Genomic DNA, 26,068 nt, shown 5'->3' with positions numbered 1-26,068 from the left:
TACTCTGCCTACATCACTGCAGTTTCTGGAGGCAGGATTATGTGGTGTATGAGGCTGTTACACTTCTCTTTTTTTATATTTTATTAAAGATTTCTTAGTGTACAGAAACACATGCGTTTCCTCTTTTCTCAGTTTGTGTTTTCTACAATTCAAGTTTCATTTGTTGTGAGACAAGATGACAAAAGAGCAACAGGAAGCAAAATCTTTAATAAAAGCAAGCATCTTAACCAGGCATAAGCAACCTTGGCTCTCCAGATGTTTTGGAACTACAACTCCCATGATCCCTGACCACTGGCCCTGTTAGCTAGGGATCATGGGAGTTGTAGTTCCAAAACATCTGGAGAGCCAAGGTTGCCTATGCCTGGTCTTAACACACAAAAACTCCAAACACAAAAGTACAAGCAGAGTACAAAGTACAAAAATCTATAGACTGATCTGCCCAACTGTTAGCTGCAGATTATTTCAATGGAAATAATTATATACTACATGGAAATGCACCCCCCCCCGAGTTCCCTAGATCAGTACCATTCTGGCTTCCAGCATCACCTGCAAGGTAAGCGTGACCACCATAGCTGCCAAGTTCTCCCTTTTTTTAAGGGAAATTCCCTTATGCTGAATAGGCTTCCTCACGAGAAAAGGGAAAACTTGGCAGCTATGGCGACCACCTTGGGAAAATTACTGAAAGACCTAGGCGGACACAGGAATTTCTTTCTTTCATCCGAGTTTCATAACCAACCCAGGCCATAGACTCCCGAGGAAACACTGACTGAAGCTTGGGACAGGGTCTACAGCACAGGTGTCAAACACAAGGCCCGGGGGCCAAATCCGGCCCGCCAGACCTCGTCATGTGGCCCGCCGAACGCCCCAGCCAGCGGGACCCAGCAGCGGGACCTTGCTGCTGAAGCGCCGCGCCGACAAAGCACCGACAAACAGCTGGGGGCAGGGGGGGGTAGAAAGGCGGCCAGAGCAGCGCTGCGTGGAGCGCCCCGAGCCACAGCAGGAGAAGGAGGAGGCAGCTTGCCGGGTCAGCGCCCGGCAGCGCCGCACGGAGAGTCCCGAGCCTTTGCGACGCAGCAGTGCTCTGTAGCACTTTGAATCCTCCTCCTCCTGCCACGGCTCGGCGCCTGGAAACGGTTGCTGAAGCACAGACAAAGCACCCAGCAGCGCCGTGTGGAGGAGGAGGAGGATTCAAAGTGCTACAGAGCACTGCTGCGTCCCAGAGGCTCGGGACTCTCCGTGCGGCGCTGCCGGGCGCTGACCCGCAAGCCGCCGCCTCCGCCTCCTCTTGCCTCACCTCCTCCTCCTCCTGCCGCGGCTCAGCCTCATGAACGTGAGCTCAGCAGCGGCTCAGCCTCACGAATGTGCAACTCTGAGGCTTTACGCATTTCTTCTAAAACGGACATCTGCTGCCTCATGCTGCACGGGAAATGCTTTTTGCCCCTGGGTCCCTTCGCGCTCTTTTCTGGCGCTGAATCAAGGCAGCGACCCCCCCCTTCCCTTTCTTTCTTCCTCTCTCTCGTTCTTATTCTTTCTTTCCCTCTCCTTCCTTCTTTATCTCTGTCTTCTCTCCCTCTTTCTTTTTATTTCCTTCTTTATTCCTTCTTTCCTACTCTTCTTTCTGTCACCTCTTTCTTTCCTCTCTCCCCCCTGCTCCCTCCTTTCTTTCTTCCTTCCTTACTTACTTCCTTTCTTCCTTCCGTCCTTCCCATCTTTCTTCCTCTCCCTCATTCTTATTCTTTCTTTCCCTCTACTTCCTTTCTTCTTTCTCCCTTTCCGTCTTCTCTCCCTCTTTCTTTTTCTTTCCTTCTTTATTCCCTTCCTTATTTCCTACTCTTCTTTCTCTCCCCTCTTTCCTTCCTTCCTCTCTCCCTCCCACTCCCTCTTTTCTTCCTTCCTTCCTTCCTTCCTTCCTCCCTCCCTCCCTCCCTCTCCCTCTCCTCAGAAACATAGGATGCTGCTTTATACTTCTGGCCCTTAAACCCTGGAACCAGGAGAGCAGCTCCAGTGAGTCAACCTCAGCCAGTCCCTTTGGTGAAGGGTGGTGGCTCACTGGCAGAACATCTGTCCTGCATGCAGAAGGACCCCAGCATCTCCAGGTACTAGTAGCTCTGCAAAGGTCCTGCATGAAACCCTAGCGAGCCTCCACCACCCAGTGCAGTTACCAAAAATCATTTTTCAATAAATTGTACAATAATTGTACATTCAAATATCCACTTGCCATTATTCTGACTATGTTTCTGCTTTCAGAGCTAGTTATTACTTACATTATTACAAAAAACAGTAATAATTGAATGCAGTGACAATAATTTATGATAATAAAGAGTGGACACATAGTCCTACAGATACAACCGGCCCTTTGAGGGTGACCAAACTGCTGATGCGGCCCCCGATGAATTTGAGTTTGACACCCCTGGTCTACAGGCTTTCTGGCTGGCACCACTAGCCTTTCCTAGACACACCTGGCCTGAGCAGGACAAGCGGCGAAAGAGCCAGCCAGCCACTGTTCTGCAAATAGGGCTTCTTCTCCGGGAGAAAGTAACCTCTGAGCTCATTCCTGGGATGGAGGCAGCATGCATGTGGCGACAGCAGGGGGTTCCCCCCTGTCTTGCCTGCCTCCACCATTAGGCAGCCAGGGTTAGATGGCCTTTACTGAACACAGAAAACAAAGGATGGAGGGTCTCTCCTGAGAAGGAGGCTGCTGAGAACGTGCAGAGGCGGGCTGCTCTATCAGCATCGTAAAAGGCCATCCGCCTCCCTTCACAGTTCAGGGTCACTCGGATCCTCCCGGGCTCCCAACTCAGGGGCAGAACAGTCCGGGAACCGAGACAGGCAGCCCTGTATGCGCCTCCCCACTTCCCCAGATCCCAGACCCCTTCTTCGGGACCGGCAGTGATCACCTGCTTCCTCTTGATAGACCTTTTGGCAACCCCCACAGCCCACCCCTCATCGCTCCCCACGGTGACTTCCCAGAAATGCCTGCCTGCTGTGAACCCCTCACGGCCCAGCACATAATAATAGTTGTTAAATCTCTCAGGTCTGTTGGGCAGGACTTGACGTTCTCCTCCTCGCCTCACACTCTTACGATCCTCAGACAAGAGGAGCCAGGGATTCGCTGTGTCGGGATCCAAGGTTACATTTTCTGTGGGGGCAGAGAAGGAAAGAGAAGACGAACAAGGTCAGCTGGGAGACTGGCTTTTGTCTAGACACGAAACAAGGAAAAACACTCCCTCTGAAATCAGCAGGACTTCCATGGGCCTCATCCAGGATTGGGATGCTTCCTTTGGTTTATAATAAAGATTTACATGTGTGCCATGCTTTCAAGTGTTTAAAAGCATTGCACATGCATTATGTAATTGAAATGTTTGTAGCAACTCTGTAAGGCAAAACAGGATTATTATTATCCCCATATTTCAGATGGCAGCGGCAGAAACATGTATGGCAGACATAGAAAGTGCTAGCAGGGAAAACAGACATAGACAGAGGAGCCCCAATGGCCTGGTAACTTGGAATCTCTCCCGGGAATTGTGGTTCCAGCAGACCCTGAAATGACATACCTTTTCTCAGCCGAAGTCCTGATCCCAGAGAGTCTAGACAAGAAAAGTAACATTATATCAGAGGTAGGCAACCAGAGGTATCATCCAGATGTTGTGCACTACAAGTCCCATGATCCTTAATCACTGGCCATGCTGGCTGAGGCTGATGGGAGTTGTTGTCAAAAACATCTGGAAGCCACCATATTGGCTATCAGAGCATTACAGCTTGGATAAGTCAAGGTAGGGGGGATGTATTAGTGTCCAGAATAAGGACATGGTGTCTCTTTGAAAAACTGCCCCCCCTTCAACAGATCTTTCCATCACCAGCAGCCTTGAGGAGCTGTCGGATCCAGACACCCCTGCCCCAGGATCAGAGATCTCACTTGCCAGAATTACTGCCTGGATCTTGGACACCTCCTGCCCCCCCCTTGGGTGCCCAGGAATTGAATAGACTGGAGCCCAAGCATGAGCTTTGGGGCCCTCCAGCCCTTGGCTAGCAGTATGAGAGGCTGTGAGGTGTATTAAAGCACCTGCATGAATCAAGGCCTGTTAGAGAGAAGGGAAGGGGTGAAAAGAAGTTCTTGGTCTGAGCAACTTGATGGCTGAAACAGCCACTCCAAGCAAGCTCAGCCTTCCTGAACCAGGAGAATGAACTGCAAGTCAGTGTAGACAATACTGAAGACAATACAATGTTTTCTGACAGTGCAAGGCTCACTCTTGCACTGTTAAGCAATGCTGGGTAGTTTGTAGTTTGCAGGTTGATTACTGACCTTTTCATCGTGAAATAAAATTGCTGCTTTTTCAGTTGGCCGTCACATCTTCCATCTTCCTGGCCCAGCTAATATTACAAGTGACCTGGAGCTTTTCACGAACATTGTTGTTGTTTTTAATACCCACTATAAAACCAATGAAGCCATTCGTAGTACCTCTGAACTGCTTCATGACACCTTCCAGAAAGGGATTTATATCGCAGAAATCCCAGATCTTCCACTTCAGTGCAGAGGGGAAAGGCACAGGAGGGTTCTCCAACTTCTCCTTTGCCTGAGACCTGATGGAGAAGAACAACATCAACCACCTGCCTTCCAGTCAGGGCCGGCCCACCCATGAGGCAAAGTGAGGTGACCGCCTCAGGTGGCAGAATCCAGAGGGGCAGCAGATCTCAATGTTGATCTTCCTTCTACTCTTGTTCCTGACTTAGATCTTCACTCACCCCTTTCTCCTTGGCAGGGAGGAGGGCGCTGTGTTTTGGTTCGCCTCAGACACCAAAACATATTGGGCCACCTCTGCTTCCAAGGCAAGTAGCTTTCTGAAAAGCCAGGTGTCTCTTCCTGGTGTCAGTTAATCTCCACATCATGGAATGTGTGATAGGAAGTGAAGAGCAGGGATTTTACTGTGTTCAGACATCTTGTAAACACCTATCTTTTTAACCAGATTCTACCCGAGCCCCTGGATTAGACCCTCTTATTACTGCATTCCTGTTATTATGATGCTGCTTTATTATGGCTGTTATGTTGTATTTTTGCACACCCTTTAGAGATTTCTCAATATTTAGCAGTTTTAGAAATACTTTTAAATAGAATTGGACAAGTTACGGTGGACTCCTAGGGGCAAATAAATAGAAGCAAATGTACAAAGATATATAGAAGAAATATCTAATTTGTTGGAAGTGAATGAAAAATAGAATCCTTGGACAGCGAGAGATTTTAGGGTTAGGCCCATTTAAAATTAATCATTTAAAAAGAGAAAAACAGTGTGTGTGTTTAAATATATATATATGCACAGACTATATGAGGGTAAGGAAGGCTACCCAGTGAAAATTTGCTCTCTATTTTAAGACATTATTATGATATTTTAAAATGAAATAATACTTGTAAATCATGTGGCATATTTCCATAATTAATACCGTAGTATGAGTGACTGGGTATTTCAACATCATAAAGTGTGACTGTATATTTTGTAGATGAGAAAGAGGTTGCAGGAGTCTGAAACATGTTGAATAGTTGAAAATTAATTACTCTAAGGGAATATTTAAAGATTGATTACCCTAAAATTTAAATATTATTCTCACTAGTGAGAGAATAATTAATTAACTAGAATTTTCTTTTCTTTTATGCTTACCTCTGTAAGAAGCTTCCAATATCCTAGAGGGAAAGAAAGAAGTCAGTTGGGTCACTTCTCTGCAGAATACTGTGTGGGTCTGAATGAATGAATGAGGGAGGGAGGGAGAGACAGAGAGGCATATCTATCTTTTGGCAAAACACTCCCCTCTTAAACATGCAGAGAAACTTAATTCTAATTGAGTCAAACTGAGGCACACCTAGAATCAAAGAACCACAGATTCAAGATTGTAATGGAAACAAATAATTTCATTGATCCAGAATGCTTCTTTCAACCCTTGTGCTCACTTTTTCTGAATATTTGGACTTATCCAAACATCCTCCTCCCCCATCTAGTTGCTAAACAGGATGTCTAAGTTCCCTAGAAGGACCTAACTTCTAAGTGTCTTGGCATCCTAGCATTCATGAAGTGCAGTTCGTAGTCACCCAGCCAGAGCTATGGGCCAGGAAGGACCATGCACACTTGGCCACACGACGTCAACATGCCGTGCTTGCATAACCCGCAACATGCGCGCATGACATCAGCATACCCCAAAGAAGAAGAAGAAGAAGAAGAAGAAGAAGAAGAAGAAGAAGAAGAAGAAGAAGAAGAGGAGGAGGAGGAGGAGGAGGAGGAGGAGGAGGAGGAGGAGGAGGAGGAGGAGGAGTTTGGATTTGATATCCCGCTTTATCATTACCCTAAGGAGTCTCAAAGCGGCTAACATTCTCCTTTCCCTTCCTCCCCCACAACAAACACTCTGTGAGGTGAGTGGGGCTGAGAGACTTCAGAGAAGTGTGACTAGCCCAAGGTCACCCAGCAGCTGCATGTGGAGGAGCGGAGATGCGGACCCAGTTCCCCAGATTACGAGTCTACCGCTCTTAACCACTACACTACGCTGGCTCTCAGAATGCTGGTGCCATGCTCACAAACCAGGGATCATGTTCACATGCATTATAAGCAGTCAGTTCCAAAAAGACCTGGAAGTGACTGGGAGTGACCGCTGAGACCATATAATACCAGTCCTAAAAGGCCTACATTGGCTCCCAGTACGTTTCCGAGCACAATTCAAAGTGTTGGTGATGACCTTTAAAGCGCCGAGAGCCTTCTGGCTGTTCCCTCACTGTGAGAAGTGAGGTTACAGGCAGAGGCAGAGCTAGCTGCTCTGGCACCTGGAGTGGTGCACATGCTGTGCCCGCGGGGGCAGGGCTGGCATCCGGGGGGGGGGGGGCTTCGCCTGTGGCGAGCATCCCGGGGAGGCGCCATCTGCAGTGAGCGACCCAGGGGCGGCGGCGCTGCAATGTCACCCCCCCTTAGGGATGACACCCGCGACGAGCCACACCCACCACACACCCCATCCTCTGCCACTGGTTACAGGGAACCAGAGGGCCTTCTCGGTAGTGGCACCCTCCCTGTGGAACACCTTCCCACCAGATGTTTAAAAGACATCTGAAGGCAGCCCTGTTTAGGGAAGTTTTTAATGTTTGATTGTATTTTTAATATTATTTTGGGAGCCACCCAGAGTGGCTGGGGGTACCCAGCCAGGTGGGCAGGGTATAAATAAATTATTAATTATTAATTATTATTCTTATTATTATTCTTAGGACAGAAAGGAAGGAGCCAGCCTGGCTTCTCCAGGGAGGGTGTTCTTAAGTCTGCAGCAGCCCCTCATATATGACTGCTCCCCTGTAGAACAATACAACAGTTCCCGGAAGTTAAAAACTAAGTGGCGATGTGCAGGGAGGAAGTAGCCAAGGTGTGCTACTTGGCTTCTTCTTCTCATAAACATTTTAAAATGTGGGGAAGAATTCCGAAGTGATTTCCCCGCATCAGAAGGAGCCTGACCTGCAGTTGTTCATTTGCTGGCTGCCGACGCTTCTCCTCCATTTCCCGGATGAGGCTTTCAAGAGAGGAGAGTTCCCCGGAGAGTCTGGCTAGGAGTTCATCCCTATTCTTTGCAATCTCCTTCTCCACCTCTGCCATCTGGAACAGAAGAGGCTTCTCTTGTTCTTCCAGAAACTGGTGCAGTCGCCTGAACTCGGCCACCAACTTTCCCTTCTCTGCTTCTATTTGTTTCTGTGATAAGTAAGTGGAAGGAAAAGACAGGAGGACAATATCAGGACTATAGTCTGGCTTTGCAGCATCCAGAAGTCAGTTTTGAGAAGGATCAGGCTAAAAGTAACTTTCTCTCACAACATCTACCTGTTAGAACAGGGTTCCCCAAACTAAGGCCCATGGGCCGGATGCGGCCCGTGAGGCTCATTGATGCGCCCCCCAGGCAACCCCCGCTGCCGCCACCCACTCTTACCAGCGCGGCAGAATATTGGGGAAATTGGAAGTGTGGGAGAAGTTATGGTTCATTGAATATGGTAGGTTTACATTTAATTCAGGGATAACAGAAAATTGCTATAAAATAATGAGCAGGTGGTACATTATGTCAGTAAAGAGGAACAAAATATATAAAAATTATCCCACCCCTGCCACATGTTGGAAACGTCAGAAAGAAAAAGGAGACCTTTTCCACATGATAGGAAATGTGAAACAGCAAAGAAACAATGGAGTTAAATAAATGTTCATTTAGAAAGAATTATGGGATATGTCTCTCTCATTTTGAGTGAAGCCACACTCCCCATGGCATCCATTTTGTGAAGAGCACCCCCAGCACTCTCCCAAAAGTTGAAATGTGCCCACTGGTCCAAAAGGTTTGCCACACACCCCCTTGTTTTAGACAATAGCGCTTTTCCACTTCCCAGGAACAGTAAACTTACAAGCAGGTCTTGACTTTCTTTTTCTACGTCTGCTTTAAATGCCAGAGTTTTCCCTTTCTTCTTCCTCAGATTGCCTAAGCAGCTGCTGATCTGATCCTGAAGAGAAAACAAAATTACAGTCTGGCTCCTTCTTTTAGTTATTACAGTGGAACCTCGGTTTATGAACACCTCGGTTTACGAATTTTCGGTTTACGAACGCCGCGGACCCATCTGGAACGGATTAATTCACTTTCCATTACTTTCAATGGGAAAGTTCGCTTCAGTTTATGAACACTTCAGTTTAAGTACTCCACAGACCTCCTGGAACAGATTAATCCACTTTCCATTACTTTCAATGGGAAAGTTCGCTTCAGTTTATGAACAGGCTTCCGGAACCAATTGTGTTCATAAACCGAGGTACCACTGTACAGTAATTGTTTTAGTATACAGTGGTACCTCGACTTACAAATGCCTCGACTTCCGAAGGTTTCGACTTCCAAAGTCCGCAAACCCGAAGGTATTTTCGCCCTGCACGCATTCTTTGCACATGCGCTAAATGGACGCTTCGACTTACGAAGGATTTGACTTCTGAAGAGCGCCGCGGAACGGATCGCCTTCATAAGTCGAGGTACCACTGTACATGGAAAAGGCAAGTTGATTGATATGCTTGCTCATCCCACGGTGTTTTTGCTAAGGTCTCCGAGGTGCCCTCTTTCCCCCACTGTAACACAGAAGTGGGGTGAGGAGGCTACTTACTGGATTCAATATGGGTTCAACACCTCTCGAGATGGGGCAGACAGGGAGCATACCTGCCAAGTCCTGGACAGAAAAATCCAAGTTGCGTAGACGCAACCTCCGGTGGTGCTTTGCCCTTCTATGGGCACCAGAAATGGTGGCGCCAGCACCAGAAGTCGCTTCTACGCAAGTCCGGAAACGCGTAACAACGACTTCTGGCGCCGGCGCTGCCATTTTCTGGTGCCCATAGAAGGGCAAAGCGGCACCAGAAAAATGGCCGCCGGCAGAAGCGGATTTAAGGGAGAATAATGAGATAAAAACCTATACGGGAGACCGCCGGGAAACGGTAGGAAAAAAGGGGGTTTCCTGGCAAAAACGGGATACTTGGCAGCTATGACAGGGAGCTCCTTCCCATGTCCAGATTCTAAATAATCATCTCATGCTTGAGCAGAGAAACTTGAAATTTTCTATTTAATCCACCCCTCCACTTTTGACACATCTCACACAATTCTATAAACTAGGGTTGCCATATGTTTGTTTTCCCCCAGACATGTCCGGGATTCCAAGGGCGGAATGTTTAGGTTTTGCTCAGCAACTTTTTGTGTCTGGATTTTTACTTCGTGAAATATGGCAACCCTATTATAAACCTCTATAGTGTGCCCCACTTACTGGTGGAGTTGCTCCAGCCCATATGCAGAGGGGCAATGTGGGGTAGTAATTGACTGAGTGTTCAGTTGCCTACATATTTTTTTGTGCCCTAACTAGCCACATATAATCAACCTGCTTAAATCTAAGTCAGGCTTCCTAAAACTCGGCCCTCCAGATGTTTTTGGCCTACAACTCCCATGATCCCTAGCTAGCAGGAGCAGTGGTCAGGGATGATGGGAATTGTAGTCTCAAAACATCTGGAGGGCCGAGTTTTAGGAAGCCTGATCTAAGTAATGCATGAAGGGGTTAATGCCATAGAGTAAAGTGTCCTGCCAGGCTTAGCGAAGTCACTTCCACTCACAGGCAGAAAGAAGACAAGCCTATTGTTCTCTCAGTCTACTACGGTATGTGAACTCCAGCGTGTTAAGAGGTCCAAGCTGGTTTCTCCAAACTGAGATGGCATGGCTTTTTGCAAAGTCATTTTGTGTTGCCTTCATCCTGCTTTAGTGTCCTTTCTTTGTTTTTGTTTTTTTGCAACTTAACCCCCAACCCCCTTCCTTGGGAGATTTGCTTTGGTTGCTTTCGTCTATACTTCTTTGGGGTACATTTCCCAAGTATTAAGTGACATCCCAAAATTTCTTTTGCTCTAATCAAAGCCTCAGAACAATTGATTCATTATACAAGTTAATGCATCAGGCAATACTTAACTTTTAAATCACTTTTTTAGATTTCAAATGAGGCTTTGTGCACTCTCATAGAGTGGTTAGAGCATGGTTAGAGCTGATTGGTTAGAGCTTGGTGCTGAGAACAGCACGGTTGAAGGTTCAATGCCCGTAGGGTACAGCTGCATGCGCAGGGAGCTGGACTCGATCCTCAGGGTCCCTTCATTCCAACTCTACAATACTGTGATTCTATGTTATTTTTTTTAAAAAAATTAAATTCAACAGGCTTGCAGGATTTTACAACGCTGCACAGGAATTCCTCCTGGAGAAATCACTCTATGATTCAGCTCAGTACATAACAGTAATGTGGGGAAATTTTGTTGTAGGTACTCTCATTTTGACTGACGAAAATCACCATTTTATAGTTCAATCCGGGAAAAATAAATACAGTAAATGGACAAAAGTACAAAGATTCACAATTTTTTTAGGGGTATGCATACCCCTGCGTCCCCCCAGGAAAAAAAAAGCCCTGGTCCTACTTGTCTACAGCTATTTCCATTGTCGACAAAATCATGATCCAGAGTGATTTCCTACCTTGTATTCCTGGTAAGCCTCCTCCAGAGGAATCACCTTGTGGCTTTCATGATCCTTGGATCTATCACACACCAGGCAGATGGGCGTTTTGTGGTCCTTGCAGAAGAGTTTCAGGGGCTCCTGGTGTGCCTCACACCTTCTCCCCTTTCCTCCTGCCGTTTCCCAGCCCTGAAGACTGAGCTTTTTGGCTATCAGCGTTTCCAAAACAGTTGCCAGTGGCTGATTCGGGATGAGGTTCCTCTGCTTAATTTGCTCTCTGCACTGAGGGCAGGATGCCTCCGCTTCGGATTTCTCCCACCACTGGCTCAGGCAGCCTCTGCAGAAATTGTGCCCACACTCCGGGATGATGACTGGATCCTGGAAATACTCCAGGCAGATGGAGCAAGTGGCTTCTTCGCAGAGATCCTGCACGGGGCCCCCAGATGCAGCCATGGCGGCTGCCTCTCCAGGAAGAGAGAGAGATCTGGTTTCGTTTTCTCTCTTTTACGTCTGCAAATGGGCGTGTTTCCTAGATGAGAATTCAGGTGAGGTTATTTCAATCTCTGCTGCCTTGGAGCTGCGGATTCAGCTGTGACACAGAGTGTCTTTGACACGGGAATGTTTTGGACAATTTGACACCCATCCCCAGCCACAGAGAACACGTGAAAGAAGACCGACCCTCCCCTGCTGTGATGCACATTCCCACGGGACCATGGGACACCCATCCACAGCCACTGAAAACAGAAGATGGAGGCTGGATGGGGCATTTCTAAGCCGCTCCTCGGCTCCAGCTCCTTCCCAGTCCTATCCTTCCACTGACCCCATCTCCAGCCTGTGTCCATGCTCTCAGATGGATTAAAATTTAAAACTTTAAAAATATTTTTTTACAGGCTGTCCCAGAAGGGTGAGCTAACTCATGGCCAGCATTTGATTGGGGGGGGGGGGAAGAGTGTTTTTTTTCTCTCTCTCTCTCCCTCTCCCTACTTGTAATATTTGTAGATACTGCTAAAGTTATTATTGCTGGTGGTTGATCAACATTCCTAATAAAAATATATTACAAATAGATTGTGTTGTTCAGTGTTGATGCTTTTACAAATTTCATATGATCCATGCTGAAGTGAGGATTTTATTTTCCCTTAATTTGGGTATATTTTTAAGTGTAGAAATGAAGAGAAAAACCATTAATGCCATTATAAATCCACCAGAAACTGCTTTCAGATTCAGATTCTGGATCCTTGTAGATTCTGGTTCCTTTTTGCAGAAGGGTCCAGAGCTTAAGAAAGGGCTGAGGTTTCCCTGGGGACACTTCTGAAAGCTTTTGGAGGTGGGATATCCTCAGACCATGCGTTCTGGGAGGACACACACAAAAGTAGTGGGGGAGTAGACATTGTTTTACTTATATCCATTAAGCTTATGTTAATCATTAAGATATGTGTTATTTGCACAAGCCCTGTGGCAGCAGCAGCAGGTCAGGTCAGAGGGGAACTGTTTCTGGGGCTGCCAGAACACAACATCCTGCTATGAGGAACCTCCTGGTGCAGAGGTAGTCTACCTCTGAATAAGCTGAAGCTGTGTAGGTGAACAACAGGAAAGGGCTTTGGGTCTCAAACCCTCCTTTTGTTTCACACCCTTTAAGAGGATATGCAAGTCAGTGGCCGCCACCACACAAAGTGCTGTGTGAAGAGGAGAATCATCAAAACCAGTGAGCTAATCCTTTTCGTCCTTGCGTCCTCTTGATATTTTTGTTTTGATGAAGCATGCAAGGCAGTGATCGTGTAACTAAGTTGCGTGCAAATTTTGGGCCTCTTTGGATATAGAGATTTTACTGAAATGCCACATAAGCATCCCTGAGCAGCAGCGAAGAAAAAAGGGATTTTGGTTCTTGCATCTCCACAACTAGTGAAGGTCTTGGGGGAGGGAAAGGGAAACTGAAAACAGGACGGAGGCTGAGGGAGGTTTTAAGAAATGCCTATTCAGAATTCTGCTTTTATCAGAAGTGATGAAGGTATTCTCCATAGAAAGACTTCATTGACTTTTGGGAGACTGGAAAAAGTAAAGCATCAGAACAAGCATGAGGATAGGGTTGATTTTTGTTTTTATTATTAGTCTGCTTCTTTTCCCCTTTGCTCCTCCTGCACCAACTGAAGCCGCTGATTCCCAAGGGAGACCATGAGGAACAGGCAGGTTTCAGGACTGACAGGAGACTCAACCAATCAGTGCCATTTACAAAAGTGGCCTGAGAAGAGAGAGCTGCATCATGACAGACACTCGGGTCAGCCAATCACTGTTCTGCCAATACGGCTTCCCCTTTAGTGCTTCTGAGAAAAGAGAAAACTTAGATTCATTGTATCTGCTTGTCTGTCTCTACCCTCAGAGAGTGCTAAGTGGCCTTTGGCAGACACATAAAACAAGGGCTGGAGGGTCTCTCCTGAGGAGGCTGGCGAGAGGAGTGGAGAAGGGCTGCTGTATCTGCATCATAAAAGGACACCCGTCCCCCTTCACAGTTCAGGGTCACTCGGATCCTCTTGGGCTTCTCATGGGGGGAGCAGAACTTGTACCCACCGTCCCACTTCCCCAAACCCCAGATCCCTTCTGTAGGATCAAAAGAGCAAACACCCTTCCTCTTCACAGACTTTCTGGCAACCCCCACCCCCACCCACCCTTTCTTCCCACAGAGACCTCCCAGAAATGTCTTCCTGATGTGAAACCCTCACATCCCAGCACATAGAGGTATGGGTCAAATCTCTCAGGGTTGTCTGGCAGGTCTTGACGCACTTTTCCCTGTCTCACGCTCTTTCGATCCTCAGACAGGAGGAGCTGGGGATGTGCTGTGTCTGGATCCAAAGTTACGTTTTCTGTGGGGGCAGATGAGGAAAGAGAAGAGAAACAACATCAACTGGGGGCTTTGCTTTAGACAGTAATGTAATTCCCTCTGAAATGAACAGGGACTCAGTTAACTGCGTTCGGGACTAGGATGCTCCACAAGTTCTTAATAATAATTCTTGAAACATCTGTCCGGTTTTGGGGGAGTTGTGCCATCAAAAGGCACCCTCCTATTTTCTGGTAATGAAAGCACTGTGCACAGATACCTTACACCAGCCCTGTAAGTAAGGTCAACTTTATTATGCCTGTTTTTCAGATGGGAGGACTGAGGCTGAGAGTACTTACCCACAAAGCTCATGGCAGAAGGTGGCTTCAAAGCAGGGTCCCCCTGATTCACAGCTCAACCTTTTCCCTCACATCACATAACATCACATACTATGCTTGAAATGCCAGGTAAATCTGGCAGCAGGACAGAGCAGAGAACACACCCTTCTCATGGCAACAACCCAAGTTCAGTTATGTATTTAAAGGATGTTTTACCCCACCTTTCCAGGCAGTTTATAAAAAGTAAAAACACCGACACCCATAAAACTGTCTCTATGCTCTGCTGGTAGTCTCCCTTGACCCTCTGTGTGTGAAATGACCTGCTTGGGGCTCTGAGAGCGAATCGGGGGGGGGGCTCTGTTTTGATGAGCAGACGTTGTCAAGCAGGCTGCCTCTCTCTGCAGATGCCAAACAATGGACTTGCCTGTTGGGAATGTTGAAGCTCTGCTCACCTTCTTTATATTGGTAATTAAAAATTAAACAGGACCAAAATGCATTATCCTCCAATAATATCCTTCAGAAGATCATTTTAATGAAGGCCTGGTGCCGTCGTTTTACACCTTTAGGTGCCAGGCAAAAACATTCCTCTTTAACCAGGCCTTTGGCTGATTGACATCCAATGCCCTTTTAAAATGTGTTTGTGCGTGGGGGGGGGGCGGCGGTTATTGGGTTGTTTATGTTTTTATTTTGATTATAGGATGGTGGACACCTGGCTTATGAGTAGTACCGTGTTTCTCCAAAAATAAGACACAGTCTTATACTTATTTTTACTCAAAAAAAAAACCACTGACTTATTTTCAGGGGGTGTCTTATTTTTTTCCTCCTGCTGCTGCAATAACCTCATCTTTTGAGAAGCAGATTCCATTTCTCCTGAAATTGTGCCTCCCTTTGACCCTGAAATTTACCTTCTTGCAGCTGAAGTCCAGATCCCACAGTGTCTGGGAAAGAAAAGGGAACAGAGATTTAACATCACACCATCATCCTGGTAATGACAATATGAGCTCATGCAATTATAGCTGGGGAAACCAGAATGGTGAACTTTAAGTATTGTGGACTATAGTTCCCATCATCCCTATCCATTGGCCTTGCCAGGTGGAGCTTAAAATGTCTGAAATCCACCATGCTGACTATCCCTGCCAGGGCAGGGGCAATGACAAGATTCAGGCCTGCTCAGACCTTAAAGGAGGAGAAGATCTTCCCATCAGCAACAATCTTGAGGAGATGTAATAATAATAATAATAATAATAATAATAATAATAATAATAATAATAATAATTATACCCCAGCTCACAGCATATAGTGAAACATAGTAAAACATCAAACATAAAAAACTTTCCGATACTGGGCTGCCTTCGGATGCTTTCTAAAAGTGAGATGCAGTAGTTGATTATTTCCGTGACATCTGATGGGACAGCATTCCACAGGGCGGGTGCCACTACTGAGAAGGCCCTCTGCCTGGTTTCCCTGTAACCTCACTTTTCGCAGGGAGGGAACCGCCAGAAGGCCCTCAGTGCTGGACCTCAGTGTCCGGGCAGAACGATGGAGGTGGAGGCGCTCCTTCAGATATACTGGGCCGAGGCCTTTTAGGGCTTTAAAGGTCAGCACCAACACTTTGACTTGTGCTTAGAAACACACTGGGAGCCATTGTAGGTCTTTCAGGACCGGTGTTCTATGGTCTCAGTAGCCACTCCCAGTCACCAGTCTAGCCGCTGAATTTTGGATTAGTTGTAGTTTTCGGGTCACCTTCAAAGGTAGCCCCATGTAGAGTGCATTACAGTAGTCCAAGCGGGAGATAACTAGAGCATGGCAGGACAGGCTGCAGGCAGGTAGGGTCTCAGCCTGCGTACCAGATGGAGCTGGTAGACAGCTGCCCTGGACACAGAATTGACGTGTGCCTCCATGAATAGCTGTGAGTCCAAAATGACTCCCAGGCTGCGCACCTGGTCCTTCAGGGGCACAGTTACCCCATTCAGGACCAGAGAGTCCCCCACACCTGCCTGCCCCCTGTGTCCCCCCAAAAAACAGTACTTCTGTCTTGTCAGGATTCAACCTCGATCTGTTAGCCGCCATCCATCCTCCAACCGCCTCCAGACACTCACACAGGACCTTCACCACCTCTGCTCCTGGGTGGCTCTTTGACAGCCTCAATTCTTCCCTCCTTCTGCCCCCTTATATCATTCTCAAGGCCAAAGATGAGGCTACTTGGGAAATGGGTGAGGAGTGTGAAAGCATCTAAGGGCTGGCTGAGAGATGTGAAGCGGTTAAATACAACTTTTTACAAACAACTCACAACGTATGCAAGGGTTACTTTCCTGGGGATTGTTCATAAAGTCATGCAAAATCAGAATTACCTCCTGAATCATCCCGTCCCATTAAAGATCTTGAATGGCCCCACAAGAGTCGCTCAGAGCCTAGTAAGCAATGCAGAGGGCTTTAAAGCGATTTTCGTGGCGGGATTAAAAGCACTATTTCTCACGTGAGCCTCCACAGCCCAACAAGTGATTGTTTCCTCCCCACTTCCTATTTATTTATTTATTTGTGATCCCCATCCAGCTGTGATTGTGTAAGTAAAATTAGCGTAAGTTGTAAGTCATCTATATACGAAAGGGTGGTGCCTGGATATTGAAAGAGGATAAATACATAAACCTTTCATTTCCCTGGCATTACTAATATTACATATGACCTGGAGCCTGTAATGAACACTTTTAAACATCTAAGTATAGCATCCTTGTGGGTGGCGCTGTGGGTTAAACCACAGAGCCTAGGGCTTGCCAATCAGAAGGTCAGTGGTTCGAATCCCCGTGACGGGGTGAGCTCCTGTTTGTTTCCTGCTCCTGCCAACCTAGCAGTTCGAAAGCACATCAAAAGTGCAAGTAGATAAATAGGTACTGCTACAGCGGGAAGGTAAATGGCGTTTCCGTGTGCTGCTCTGGTTCACCAGAAGTGGCTTAGTCATGCTGGCCACATGACCCGGAAACTGTACGCCGGCTCCCTCAGCCAGTAAAGCGAGATAAGCGCTGCAACCCCAGAGTCATCTGCGACTGGACCTAATGGTCAGGTGTCCCTTTACCTTTATAGAATCCTTACAGCCCTTCTTTATTACCTCTGAACTGCTTCATGGCAGCCTCCAGGAAGGGATTTATATCACAGAAGTCCTTGATCCTCCACTTCAGGGCAAGAGGAAAAGCCACAGGAGGATCCTCTAAGTTCTCCTTCTCCTGAGACCTGGGAGGAGAACAAAGTCAAACCACCATCCTTCCAATGCAAGGAGCTTTCTGACAGGGCAGGTGTCTCATCCTGACGATAAAGGCATGATGGATATATCATGAAGTCTTGGGAGCAGGGTTTTTCCTATGGCAAAAGGGAGCATCTAGATGACGTGTGAATCTAGAAAGCATCTAAGTTGAAGGAAAACCGATACACACCTGCTTCCATAATACATGGAAGGGAATATGTGATGATAAGATTGAATGTATGCAAATGAATAATTTAGAAGAAAAATTAACACTACAAGCTCCTTAGAAAGAGATCTAGAACTGCATCAGTTTTAGTGAAGCATTTCAAATGATTAAAGTTACTGATATTTTTTAGCCCTCTGGTTACATTTAAAGTGGGGAGAATTATTAGAAATTAAAGCTGTATTTTCTAAACATGGAAGATTTTAAAAATATATTGAAGTCATTTGGAGAACAAAGCTATCAACACTTATTGGCCACAATAGCTGGGTCAAAGGCAGTGGCACCTCTGAACTCCAGTTGCTGAAACCACTGGAGGGGGGTGTCCTCTGGGGCTCGGATCCTGCTCACGGGATCTGGTTAGTCACTGTGAAAACAGGATGCTGGACTAGATGGGCCACTGGCCGGATCCAGCAGGGCCCTTTCTCACATTCCTATGTCTGAGGAAGAACCTGCAGGAGCCTGAAATATGTCAAATATAGTGAAGGTATTTTATATGCCTGTTGTCTTTGTCCATAGAGTTTTCTTGGCAGGGATACTGGAGTGGCTTGCCAATTCCTTCTCCAGGTGGATCACGTTTGGTCAGAACATAACTTCTCTAAGTTATTTAAGCCCCTTCGCCACGACAAGGCAGTGATCCATGAAGGATACTTTGGCCACCTCATAAGAGAAGAATCCTTGGAAAAGACCTTGATGTTGGGAAAGATGGAGGGCACAAGGAGAAGGGGACGACAGAGGACGAGATGGTTGGACAGTGTTCTCGAAGCTACGAACATGAGTTTGACCAAACTGCGGGAGGCAGTGGAAGACAGGAGTGCCTGGCGTGCTCTGGTCCATGGGGTCATGAAGAGTCGGACACGACTAAACGACTAAACAACAAACAACAGTGAAGCTATTTACAAGGACCTTTGGGATGTCCCCCCTTTTCTGTACTTATTCCACAGTAAATGAATCGGGAAAAGGGAGAAATATGTAATGGAGGGGAACAAGGACTGGCTTCCTTCCTATGATTGTAGATGAGACCAATAGCTACAAATGGCTATGAAAACGTGTCCCTATTTTTGTCGGTGATTTTGTGAAATGGACGATGGAGTTATAAGCTAGCTCTGGGAGGAGGAACTGGAGAGTGAGTTCCTCTCAAGAACTTTTTTAGCAACAAAAAAAGCAGGGTTTTTTCATCACTTACCTCTGCAAGAAGCTTCCAATATCCTGGAAGGAAGGAAGGAAGGAAGGAAGGAAGGAAGGAAGGAAGGAAGGAAGGAAGGAAGGAAGGAAGGAAGGAAAGAAAGATATCAGTGGAGCCATTTCTGCAGTCAGTTATGAATACCAAGCAGCTGAGTTCCAGCTTCTGGGAATCACAGGTTTGTTTTTTAGGCTTCTCAGAGACCCCTGGTTGGATGATGCGAGAACACAATGCTAGAATAAAGGGGTCTGTTGTTTGATCTAGCAGGGCCCCTTTTGCGACACCAGGACTGATGCCTTTCATTCTTCATGTACTGCTGTTTTCCCCAGCAACATTTTTATGTGACTAAGAAATGCCTATAGTTTGAAACAGCACACTTCACCCTCTCGCATCAAGACCAGGCCTCACCTGCAGGAGTTCACTGGCTGGTTCCTGAAGCTTCTCCTCCATCTCCTGGATGAGGCTCTCAAGAGAGGAGAGTTCCCTGGAGAGTCTGGCCAAGTGATCCTCCCTTTTCTTTGCAATCTCCTTCTCCACCTCTGACATCTGAGCCAGAATACGTTTCTCTTGTTCTTCCAGAAACTGGCGCAGTTGCCTGAACTCAGCCACCATCTTTGCCCTCTCTACATCTGTTTGTTTCTGCAGCAAGGAGATTGAAAGAAGAGAACAGTGGGCCAATATCAGGCATCTACAGTAGTCTCCTGTTGCAGGATGAAGAGAGCAGTTATCTGAATTCCCTTGGAAGGCAACTTCTGACACACAGTGGTGCCTCGCTAGATGAATGCCCTGAAAGACGAATTTTCCGCTATACGAATAGGTTTTGCGATCGGAGGTTGCCTCGCAAGACGATGAGTTTTTTTTATGGCCACCGCTTCGTCTTGCGAAGTGAGGCCATAAAAACCTCCGATTGCAAAACCTAAAGGGGCATTCGTCTAGGAAAGGGGAACGAGCTGCAAAGGGGAACGCGCTGACCCGCCTCTCAGCTGATCGTCCTTTGCAGTCTTCCGGCGCTGCAGTTCGTTCCCCTTTGTGTTACGCTGGTCTCTGCCGGTGAGGGGCAACCGGCAGAAACCAGCGGAACACAAAGGGCTGTAGCGTGGGAAGAAGGGGGGGAGAAGTAGAGGAACTGATCCGTTCCGCCACTACTCCTCCCACCAGCACGCCATGGACACCAGGGAGCATCGGACGGGGCTTTGGAGAAGCGTTTCCCAAGGGAAAAGCCGGCATGGGGTGCAGTTTCGGAGGCTTCCGAAGCTGCACCCCACACCAGAGAAGGCAGGCGGGAGGCGGCGGCGCCGCTTCTCGCAGCGCGAAGCCGGCATGGGGTGCAGTTTCGGAGGCTTCCGAAGCTGTGCTCCATGTCGGGGCAGTCAGGCAAGGCGGTGGCTGGGAGAAGAGAACTTCTCCCCCAGCCGCCTCGCACACAGCCGGCATCGGACTGACCTTCTCCGAAGCCCCGTCGCATGCCGCCGCCAGTCCCCCAGAGCCTATAGGAACGCATTGATTAAGTTTCAATGCATTCCTATGGGAAACTGGGACTCGCTAGACGAAAAATTCGTTACACGAATTGACCCGTGGAACGAATTAATTTTGTCTAGCAAGGCACCACTGTATTCAGCAGAGAAAGTGCTTCGTAAAAACTTACAAGTCTACCACCTCCTTTAAATGATCTTTCATGCTCTGTGGGAGATCAGACTGTTCAAAAATAAGCCTCTTTCTATATTCCATATTCACACACACACACACTGATATTGATTCTAGAGACTATAGCACTTGTTCACCTTCAAGTAACAATGATGCTTACAAGCAGGTTTTGGCTTTCCTTTTCTGTGTCTGCTTTAAGTACCAGAATTTTTTCTCTCTCCTTCCTCACATTTTCTAGGCAGCTGCTGATCTGATCCTGAAAAGAAAAGAAAATCAAAGTCTGGTTGCTTTTTTCATTGTTGGGGAGTTTAATATTCATAATAACAGGAACATTGAACCATACCCTTGCTCCCTGCCCCCAAGTCTGTGGTCTTTGCCTTTTTTCATCCAGGGAGCCTGTGGTGCAATGGGCCAGTGTGTCTGGCTGTTAACCAAAAGGTTGGTGGTTCGAGCCCAACCAGGGACGGCTGTGGGCAGAATTCCTGCATTGCCGGGGGTTGGACTAGATAGCCCTCAAGGTCCCTTCCAATGATTCTATTATTCTATCCCTGCCACCTGCATTGCTCCTCCCTCCAGCCTTTTCATAAGGGAGCTGCTTCTGGAGGAAGGACTGTGGGTGAGTTACTCCTGCATACAGGTAGGGGGACATTGGGGGCACTGTAATCCGGGGGGGGGCGGGTTAGAAATGTTTGTTATAGAAGTTTAGTTACTCTTTAGCAGCTGGAGTGGAGAATATTTCACCCTCACCAACCCCAAAGGAAACCCTGATAGATTTCATACCTTGTACTTCTGGGACGCCTCCTCTAGAGGAATCACCTCGTGGCCTTTATGCTCCTTGGAAACATTACACACAACACAGATGGGGCTTTCGTCCTCCTGGCAGAAGAGCTTCAGTGGCTCCTGGTGCTTCTCGCAGACCCTCCCCTTTCCTTCGGCCTCCTTTTCACGGAGTTTCTCGGCCAGTATTTTCAAAGCACATACCAAAACGCTATTCTGCGCCGAATTTAGTGCTGGCGACTCCTGGTGCTTCTCGCAGACCCCTCCTTTTCCTTCTCCCTCCTCTTTCCCTCCGAGATGGCTGAATTTCTTGGCTATTTCCACAACATTTGCCAGCTGCTGGTTTCTCCTGATGCTGCTTTGCTCAACCGTTTCCCTGCACTGCAGGCAGGAAGCCTCTCCCTCGGATTTCTCCCAGCACTGGATCAGGCAGGATCGGCAGAAGTTGTGGCCGCACTCTGGAATGATCACGTTGTTGTTTAGTCGTTTAGTCGTGTCCGACTCTTCGTGACCCCATGGACCATAGCACGCCAGGCACTCCTGTCTTGCACTGCCTCCCGCAGTTTGGTCAAACTCATGTTCGTAGCTTCGAGAACACTGTCCAACCATCTTGTCCTCTGTCGTCCCCTTCTCCTAGTGCCCTCAATCTTTCCCAACATCAGGGTCTTTTCCAAGGATTCTTCTCTTCTCATGAGGTGGCCAAAGTATTGGAGCCTCAGCTTCACGATCTGTCCTTCCAGGGAGCACTCAGGGCTGATTTCCTTAAGAATGGATAAGTTTGATCTTCTAGCAGTCCATGGGACTCTCAAGAGTCTCCTCCAGCACCATAATTCAAAAGCATCAATTCTTCGACGATCAGCCTTCTTTATGGTCCAGCTCTCACTTCCATACATCACTACTGGGAAAACCATAGCTTTAACTATACGGACCTTTGTCGGCAAAGTGATGTCTCTGCTTTTTAAGATGCTGTCTAGGTTTGTCATTGCTTTTCTCCCAAGAAGCAGGCGTCTTTTAATTTCGTGACTGCTGTCACCATCTGCAGTGATCAAGGAGCCCAAGAAAGTAAAATCTCTCACTGCCTCCATTTCTTCCCCTTCTATTTGCCAGGAGGTGATGGGACCAGTGGCCATGATCTTGGTTTTTTTGATGTTGAGCTTCAGACCATATTTTGCGCTCTCCTCTTTCACCCTCATTAAAAGGTTCTTTAATTCCTCCTCGCTTTCTGCCATCAAGGTTGTGTCATCTGCATATCTGAGGTTGTTGATATTTCTTCCGGCAATCTTAATTCCGGCTTGGGATTCATCTAGTCCAGCCTTTCGCATGATGAATTCTGCATATAAGTTAAATAAGCAGGGAGACAATATACAACCTTGTCGTACTCCTTTCCCAATTTTGAACCAATCAGTTGTTCCATATCCAGTTCTAACTGTAGCTTCTTGTCCCACATAGAGATTTCTCAGGAGACAGATGAGGTGATCAGGCACTCCCATTTCTTTAAGAACTTGCCATAGTTTGCTGTGGTCGACACAGTCAAAGGCTTTTGCATAGTCAATGAAGCAGAAGTAGACGTTTTTCTGGAACTCTCTAGCTTTCTCCATAATCCAGCGCATGTTTGCTATTTGGTCTCTGGTTCCTCTGCCCTTTCGAAATCCAGCTTGCACTTCTGGGAGTTCTCGGTCCACATACTGCCTAAGCCTGCCTTGTAGAATTTTAAGCATAACCTTGCTAGCGTGTGAAATGAGCGCAATTGTGCGGTAGTTGGAGCATTCTTTGGCACTGCCCTTCTTTGGAATTGGGATGTAGACTGATCTTTTCCAATCCTCTGGCCATTGCTGAGTTTTCCAAACTTGCTGGCATATTGGGTGTAGCACCTTAACAGCATCATCTTTTAAAATTTTAAATAGTTCAGCTGGAATGTCATCACTTCCACTGGCCTTGTTATTAGCAATGCTTTCTAAGGCCCATTTGACTTCACTCTCCAAGATGTCTGGCTCAAGGTCAGCAACCACACTACCTGGGGTGTATGAGACCTCCATATCTTTCTGGTATAATTCCTCTGTGTATTCTTGCCACCTCTTCTTGATGTCTTCTGCTTCTGTTAGGTCCTTACCACTTTTGTCCTTGATTATGGTAATCTTTGTACGAAATGTTCCTTTCATATCTCCAATTTTCTTGAACAGATCTCTGGTTTTCCCCATTCTATTGTTTTCCTCTATTTCTTTGCATTGCTCATTTAAGAAGACCCTCTTGTCTCTCCTTGCTGTTTTTTGGAAATCTGCATTCAGTTTCCTGTATCTTTCCCTATCTCCCTTGCATTTTGCTTGCCTCCTCTCCTCCGCTATTTGTAAGGCCTCGTTGGATAGCCATTTTGCTTTCTTGCATTTCCTTTTCCTTGGGATGGTTTTCGTTGCTGCCTCCTGTATAATGTTACGAGCCTCCATCCATAGTTCTTCAGGCACTCTGTCCACCAAATCTAAATCCTTAAACCTGTTCCTCACTTCCACTGTGTATTCATAAGGGATTTGATTCAGATTGTATCTTACTGGCCCAGTGGTTTTTCCTACTTTCTTCAGTTTAAGCTGGAATTTTGCTATAAGAAGCTGATGATCTGAGTTACAGTCAGCTCCAGGTCTTGTTTTTGCTGACTGTATAGAGCTTCTCCATCTTTGGCTGCAGAGAATATAATCAATCTGATTTCGATGCTGCCCATTTGGTGATATCCATGTGTAGAGTCGTCTCTTGTGTTGTTGGAAGAGAGTGTTTGTGATGACCAGCTTGTTCTCTTGACAGAACTCTATTAGCCTTTGCCCTGCTTCATTTTGAACTCCAAGGCCAAACTTGCCAGTTGTTCCTTTTATCTCTTGATTCCCTACTTTAGCATTCCAATCCCCTGTAATGAGAAGAACATCCTTCTTTGGTGTCATTTCTAGAAGTTGTTGTAGGTCTTCATAGAATTGGTCAATTTCACTTTCTTCAGCACCGGTAGTTGGTGCATAAACTTGGATTACTGTGATGTTAAAAGGTCTGCCTTGGATTCGTATCGAGATCATTCTGTCATTTTTGAGATTGCATCCCATTACAGCTTTTGCCACTCTTTTGTTGACTATGAGGGCCACTCCATTTCTGCTACAGGATTCTTGCCCACAGTAGTAGATATGATAGTCACCCGAACTGAATTCGCCCATTCCCTTCCATTTTAGTTCACTGATGCCCAGGATGTCGATATTTATTCTTGTCATCTCATTTTTGACCACATCCAGCTTACCTCCACTCATGGTTCTTACATTCCAGGTTCCTATGCAATATTTTTCTTTACAGCATCGGACTTTCCTTTCGCTTCCAGGCATATCCGCAACTGAGCGTCCTTTCGGCTTTGGCCCAGCCGCTTCATTAGCTCTGAATCTACTTGTACTTGTCCTCCGCTCTTCCTCAGTAGCATGTTGGACGCCTTCCGACCTGAGGGGCTCATCTTCCAGCGTCATAACTTTTATATGCCTGTTGTCTTTGTCCATGGAGTTTTCTTGGCAGGGATACTGGAGTGGCTTGCCAGTTCCTTCTCCAGGTGGATCACGTTTAGTCAAAACTCTCCACTATGACCTGTCCATCTTGGGTGGCCCTGCATGGCATAGCTCATAGCTTCTCTGAGTTATTCAAGCCCCTTCGCCACGACAAGGCATTGATCCATGAAGGGGCTGGAATGATCACAGGATCCCTGAAATACTCCAGGCAGATGGGGCAAGTGGCTTCTTCGCAGAGATCCTGCACGGGACCCCCAGAAGCAGCCATAGCTGCTGCCTCGCCAGGAAGAGAGAGCGAGAGTTGGTTTCGTTTTCTCTCGTTTGCGTCTGCAAATGGGCGTGTTTCCTTTCCGGGAAATTCAGACCCGATGGCTCGAAATCACTGCTGTCTGAAGAGAGTGAGGCGGGTTAGCTGGAAAACAGAATCTTTGGGGCATGGGCGTTTATATTTCAAAAAGAAAGGGCGTAATTCCTGGCTGCCGATTTAAGGTGCCACTTTCCAAGAAGAGGTGGAGGAAGCGAGTTTTTTATGAGCTTCATGTCAGCCTCAGACTCATTCCAAAGCTAGTGAAAGAATCTGAATCTTGCAAGCCCCTCCCACCCAACTGCTCAAACTCACACACCCTTTTCCAGCTGCAAGACACAGAAGTTCAGACTCCAAGGAGAATCGCAGCTGGAGCCCAACCCTCCCCTGTGATGCACATTCCCACGGGACCATTAGGCTGGGGGATTTCTAAGCTGCTCTTCAGGTCCAGCGTCTTCCCAGTCCTGTCCACCCACTCCTCCCATCTCCAGCCCCTCTGTGCTCTTGGGGGGAAATATATCATTTAATAATAATAATAATAATAATAAGGCTTTTGATTGGTGGGGTGAGGGTGGGGGAGAAAGTGGGCACAAGGCTGCAGCAATTATTTCCTCTTTGCACCACAGAGCAGTCTACCTCTGAATAAGCTGAAGCTGTGTAGGTGAACAACAGGAAAGGGCTTCGGGTCTCAAACCCTCCTTTGTCTCACTGCCTTTAAGAGGCAGGTACCGTAGGTAGCTGTGTTGGTCTGCTGTAGTCAAAATAGAAAAATACATTAAAAAATCTCAAAAAAGATAATAAAAAACTCTTCCAGAAAAAAAATCCTCCAAAAGAATCAAGTCTAAAAAAAAATTTCCCTAAAAAAAGTCCTTAAAAGAATCCTTCCAAAAATTGTTCAGTAGCACCTTTGAGACCACCTAAGTCATGGGGCATGGGTGGCGCTGTGGGTTAAACCACAGAACCTAGGGCTTGCCAATCAGGTCGGCGGTTTGAATTCCCATGATGGGGTGAGCTCCCGTTGCTCGGTCCCAGTTCCTGCCCACCTAGC

The 26,068-nt window shown here is 46.9% G+C and overlaps 1 protein-coding gene and 1 pseudogene across 3 annotated transcripts; both read right to left on the bottom strand.

Moving 5' to 3' along the window:
- Positions 1-1,550: 1,550 nt before the first annotated feature.
- LOC148687062 (E3 ubiquitin-protein ligase TRIM7-like) lies at positions 1,551-11,630 on the bottom strand. Of its 2 annotated transcripts, XM_088663582.1 has the most exons (7): positions 11,014-11,630; positions 8,396-8,491; positions 7,473-7,703; positions 5,652-5,674; positions 4,460-4,581; positions 3,555-3,587; positions 1,551-3,139 (listed from the first exon to the last, which is right to left on the bottom strand). In XM_088663582.1, exons 1-7 carry the CDS (start codon positions 11,443-11,445, stop codon positions 2,622-2,624), a joined length of 1,455 nt encoding a protein of 484 aa, XP_088519708.1. In that variant the 5' UTR covers positions 11,446-11,630; the 3' UTR covers positions 1,551-2,621. The 2 variants fall into 2 exon arrangements, with proteins under 2 accessions (XP_088519708.1, XP_088519709.1); XM_088663583.1 differs by lacking the exon at positions 3,555-3,587 and having other exon boundaries at positions 2,293-3,139.
- Positions 11,631-13,070: 1,440 nt separating this feature from the next.
- LOC118080118 (zinc finger protein RFP-like) lies at positions 13,071-25,117 on the bottom strand (annotated as a pseudogene). The gene is made up of 8 exons (XR_015948506.1): positions 24,904-25,117; positions 21,202-21,669; positions 20,582-20,677; positions 19,186-19,416; positions 18,781-18,803; positions 17,243-17,364; positions 15,045-15,077; positions 13,071-13,847 (listed from the first exon to the last, which is right to left on the bottom strand). The product of XR_015948506.1 is annotated as a zinc finger protein RFP-like (transcript).
- Between the last annotated feature and the right edge of the window lie 951 nt (positions 25,118-26,068).

This window comes from Zootoca vivipara, chromosome 2 (assembly GCF_965207765.1).
Source record: "Zootoca vivipara chromosome 2, rZooViv2.hap1.1, whole genome shotgun sequence".
NCBI classification, from domain to species: Eukaryota; Metazoa; Chordata; class Lepidosauria; order Squamata; family Lacertidae; genus Zootoca; species Zootoca vivipara.
This window is presented reverse-complemented; position numbering and strand designations above follow the sequence as displayed.